This window comes from Arachis ipaensis, chromosome B05, assembly GCF_000816755.2.
Source record: "Arachis ipaensis cultivar K30076 chromosome B05, Araip1.1, whole genome shotgun sequence".
In the NCBI taxonomy this organism is placed as follows: domain Eukaryota; kingdom Viridiplantae; phylum Streptophyta; class Magnoliopsida; order Fabales; family Fabaceae; genus Arachis; species Arachis ipaensis.
Window position 1 is genome coordinate 107,352,212 of NC_029789.2, and position 5,408 is coordinate 107,357,619.

Consider the following 5,408-nt stretch of genomic DNA (forward strand, 5'->3'; position numbering starts at 1 on the left):
TATCTAATAATTATTAATACAACATAATAGTTAATATGATTACATGTATAAATGAATTGAATATTAAAAAATAAAAATAAATACATAATTATACTAAATAATTTCTTTATATAATAAAAATTGTCTCTAACCAAAATATATTTATAACATTGATCCAAAAGTACTAGAATGAAGTTAAGTGTAAAAATTCATACAACTTAAACTAAAGTAAGCATAGCCATATCAAAACCATAATATCACTTAGCCAATAAAAGTATCTTCTAATAAAAATCATTAGTCAACCATACATGTAAAGATTCTAAATAGCACTCTATCTTAGCCAATAAACCACAATAATAGTCAGCTTAATCTTCATTGCTTAATCCATGTTCTATATCCCTTAACAAATTCATCGGCTACTAAATGGTCGAATACCACATCTCTTCTATACCAATTAATGTTACAATACCTCTTACAAGGACATTGAATTTGTCGTCCGTCCGGTTCTCCCTCGGAGTATGCAAAGTCTAAAAAACTAATAACACTATTGATATACTCTTCGTTATACCTCGGTAGATCCATCCAATCCTTTGGCATATCACAAAACCTAATCGATAATTATTAAATTTTTTATGCGAAAAATTTATAAGGGGTCGCAAAGTGAAGATTAGAAGAATAGAGGAGGCAGGGTGTTATTCACTACAAAGGGAATGGGCAATGAAAAGGACATTCAAAGACTTGTTACTAGGTTGGAAAATAGTTCCTAGTCTTAGAAGTAATTCTCTAGAAACCCATTGAGGTAAAACAAATAAAGAGAAACATAGAATTTATAGTACAAATATAATAAGTTAAATTGCAACTTCAAAACTAACAAATCAAAAGAATTAAAGTATGCATTGTACCTTGCCATGACACGATCAACGTTTTGACAAAATCTTCTTGGAAGACCTTAACCAAAAACTTTCGCCTTCAACCTTAACCACGAATAACTGTAAAAATTACAGACAAAAAAAATTGTAATTGCCATATCCAACCATTTAACCATGAATTTAGCACAATCATCATTTAGCAAGAATTAAATTGATATAATCAAATAGATTTGGGACCCAGCAGCAGCAGCAGCAATTAAATCATTGAACAGATAACGGCGATCTAATTAAGTAAAAATACAAAATATTATTATGTAAAACTGTGATATTTACCACTCTAATTTTTTAATTAATTAATATTCTTCTGCACTGTGATCCACTCCAGCATGTTATATCAATATTATATATATACATAGCTATGATATTCATAACTAGTGTACCCTTGTTTGGCTATTCCATAATGGGAATAGCTCTTTCGGAAAACAGAGCACCCAAGCAATGCAACTATATATCTAGTTGTCAAAGAATGTTCTTTAATAATGAAAAGAGTTGTAATAATAGTAATTTTTAGGGAAACTGTTCTAATTAACTTTATGCAAGCTGATTTTTTCACACAAATTTGAAGGAATCAAGAAATTTTAAGTGGAGAGAATTTTAATGTTTCCTTTCTTCAGTTCGAATAATTCAGATTCAATTCATTTTCAATTTCATTGGGTTTTGACTTTTTTTATTACTATAATTAAAGAGACCAAAGAAATAAATGCCACCTCTCTTTAATCTAATCCTGTTTAATTACATGCAGTTTCTTGAATCTCAATCAACAAAGATTAAAGTTAAAGTAGACAAACAATAATCATTTGTTATCACAATAATAATGTGGCATGCATCTTAATTAGATAGTACATGGCACAAAACTATACTCATCACTGTACAGAGCCAATCTTTAGGAGATTATTTTTCAAAAGAAAAAAATTCATCTTAATTTGCTAAAAAAAGGTGGAAAACCATCAACTACAAAATCAGACAAGTATAAAGAGTGAAAATTGAAGGATCTTGCTTTGATGACATGGACTCTTGCATCGATGACTCCAACTTTCAAGAACAAGGTAATCAATTGTGTTATATTTCATGAAAGGTGTGATAAATTACATGGGCAATGGCATAGTGTTGTAGCAACATGTCCTAATTAAGTGACACAGGTGCACCATCAACCTCAGCAAAGACAGAACAACAACCACCCTCATACTCCTAATATTATAAACCGTACCCTCAAAACAGTTAAACAGAGCAGGTAGAACAACCCTCAATACTAAACCACCAAGCAACCCCATTTATTAGGATGACCAACCAAAAGACATAGATCCAAGCTAACACTTGTGCATTTTAAGTAATTCAAAAAAAAGCCACATACACACACATATCCTTCAGGAGACCAGAAAATCAGAACCCAGATTTCATAACCATAATAAAAAAACTATTATTATTATTATATTAATATAAGAAAAATAAATAAATTAATCAAATTAAAATACCCAGTACGGGGTACAGATTAAAATTGGAAAAAGCACCAGAAATATCTTCACTTGAGGTGATTTAAGTGGGGAAAATTAAAAAAAAAAGTTTACCAGAATGAGCAAGTTGGCAATGATACATATTGATGTCTAAGAGAACTAAAAATTTATATCAATTTCAAAAAAGAGAGACTACAACGATATTTAAGATTAGTGCAGGACTAACTTGAGTGTTATGTATATATCTTTGGATGACATGAGTATTTTTCTCCATTATCGAATCTTTTTTGGGGGCAGGAATTTAAAAAGCTTTTACAATACCTTAGCCTCCTTGATAGGATCAGCTTGGTTGCGGTACTGATCTAATAGTGTCTGCACTGCTTTCCCTTCTGGAGAGTTCCTCTCATTCCTAGCGCGGACGCGAGCTTGAACTCGAACAAGAGCCTGCATGCACCTTAGAGTAACAGCAACTTGCTTCCTCGCTAGCCTTCCGTGAAATATAGCCTGCAGCCTCACCACTGCCCTCAACGCCCTCAAAGCTTGTCTTGCCTGCAACATTCATCACATAATTAAGGTCAGAAACTCAAAATAAACAAGTAAGAGAAATACAAATACAATCACATGGAACACAAGTTTAACATACTGATAAAACTCTCTGAACACAAGGATCAATCTTGCAACTATGAACTACCTCTCTTTGGTCAAATCGAAACCCACCAACATTGTACTCAAGCATTCCTTGGGAAACTACAAAAAATTGTGGCTTGATGTCTTACAATGGACTAAGCTTCAATAGGTCAAAGTCTTACCATGGTTGAACTCATTCAAAATTAGGATCTAGTTAGTAATTCTTCTACAAAAGATCATGCTGTGATCTTAGGAATCCTAATCCTTACCTGATCCAGAATTTTAGTAATTTAACATCAACTAACTATTGCGTGTTAAATATACTAGAATTAGAAGTTGAGAGTTTTTATTAAAGGAAAAAAATTTAAATGATATTTCTGGCAAGGATTCAATATCAATGAATAAGCTAATGAAAAAACCAACCATGAACAAAAGAAGAAATGATACATATTGATATTCCTAGATATTGTAGTATAAAAAAACCTAAAAACAATCGAATTTCAATAAACTAAGTAGGATTTTGTCTCAGATAAGCAAATATCTAATAACTAATTAACTATGTTGCATTTCGTATCATAGTTTCTTTGATCTTTCTTTCAACTGTTTAATATAGTTTGAATGCTTTTAAACTTGATAACACCATTCAGCAGGCGTATATATAAGGAAGTAGGTCATGAAGATGAAAAAATTGTAATTTGTAATTTTCCACTAATGATAATAAGTATGACTTCGTGCTAATGCTAATAGCATCACTATCATAGAGGTTTAGTCAACATTAAAATAGAGCATATGGGAATAGAAAGATCTGGCAACAGTTCAAGAAAAATTGATAGACCAACTACAATAATTTAATTTCTAACTTATATCATATTAGTCAGAAAATTCTCTATCACACTAATTTATTCATTGATTCTAAGAAAAGAAAACTATATTCATGAAACACAACAGAATAGTTATAAATTGCTACCTACGATATCCTCAATTAGTTCTTCAACAGAATTCAAAGAAGAGCACCATTAAGGACAGGTTTTCCAGCCATATCCTTCATTTATTTCACCTTCTTGTGCACCACACTATCTTTGTCCATCAACTGTTTCAGCCCTTTTTCTCTATGCATATACAAGTAGAACCATATACTTTGCTCTCTTGTGACCTCTAATTAAAGAACCATATACTACTTTTAATTTCTATGCAGAAGAACTATTCAATGCTTTTTTCTATACAGAAGAAACCTTGATTCATAGAATTATTCATGACAGAAATACATTAAGGAATCTCAATTTTCTTGTCTTACCGGAGGCAATTAAGGAAGCAACAAAGAATCATAACCAATTAGTTCCATGTGATGGCAGTGACTGCATTTCATTTTTCTATTACCTAAACAAATATGGTTTAGAACAACAAGCAACCTCTACTCAATTCAGATTTCAGTAAACAACAACTGAATCACTTGAACTAAACCAAACTTCAGATTTCACTGATAACATGCAATTAGTGTACCAAACTCCCAAATTAAAAACCCTAAATCGGAACCCTAAACCTCCAATTTTAGAACCAAATGAAAACCTATACACACCTTCTCGACGATGGTGAGCAGAGAGAACGATGATGCTAGGCGCGCGGTGACGGTCGGCACAGAAACAACAAGGGTGAGATGCAATGGTGAGAGCAGAGACAACTTGGTTGAGCAGCGACAGTGAGCACAGATACGACGATGGTGACCAGTGATGGTGAGAGCAGAGACTACGAAGGTAGATGAATGGTCTGGGTGGCGCGCTACGATCAGTGCAAGAGGGCGACTTAGCTTCGAGCGACAGTCAGTGGTTAGTGGTGAGTGGTGTGTGGCAGTGAGTGGTGAGTGGGGGTCAGTGGTTAGCTTCGATTCGCGATGCAGGAGGGTTTTCTGAGGGTGATGACGAGCGAGCTGAGGGTGATCGATGACGAGCTGAGGGTGATAACGATGAGGGTTTTCTTCTAAAAGGGTGACATGATTTTCTTTGTGAGCTGAATGTGAGCTGAGGGTTTTTCTTTGTGAAAGGTGAAATGGTTTTCTTCTCTTGGAGGGAAAATTTTCACTAAGTGTGAGCTGGATAAAAAGTTAAGAGGGAAAAAAATTTACAAGTGTTAAGAGGGAAAAAATTTACAAGTGTTAAGTTTTTAGTTCTAGATACATTAGGCATCACTTTTAAAACGCACCCAAAACTTAATAAATAGGCTACCCTCTAAAAGCGTTCCCTTTGATACGAAAAGTGAATCTATAGGTATCAATCTACGGCTACGCTTTATAAGTGATTTCTATAATACCTAAGGCTACACTTTTTAAATGATGCCATAATTGTGTATTCTTTTCTCTCATAAAAAGGCAACACGGAGAAAAGCGTAGCCTATTCATAGAATAGGCTACGCTTTTCAAATGTAGTTT

General features: G+C 33.4%; 1 protein-coding gene across 1 annotated transcript in view; it reads right to left on the reverse strand.

The window, feature by feature from the left end:
- The window catches only part of LOC107640854, a 52,243-nt gene extending 47,077 nt beyond the window's left edge, over nucleotides 1-5,166 (reverse strand). Inside the window, exons 1-3 of the mRNA XM_021123887.1 lie at nucleotides 5,158-5,166; nucleotides 4,563-5,072; nucleotides 2,681-2,908 (exon numbers count right to left, since the gene is read on the reverse strand). Of these exons, the coding sequence (XP_020979546.1) occupies nucleotides 2,681-2,908; nucleotides 4,563-5,072; nucleotides 5,158-5,166 (747 nt within the window). The remainder of the gene's footprint in view (nucleotides 1-2,680; nucleotides 2,909-4,562; nucleotides 5,073-5,157) is intronic.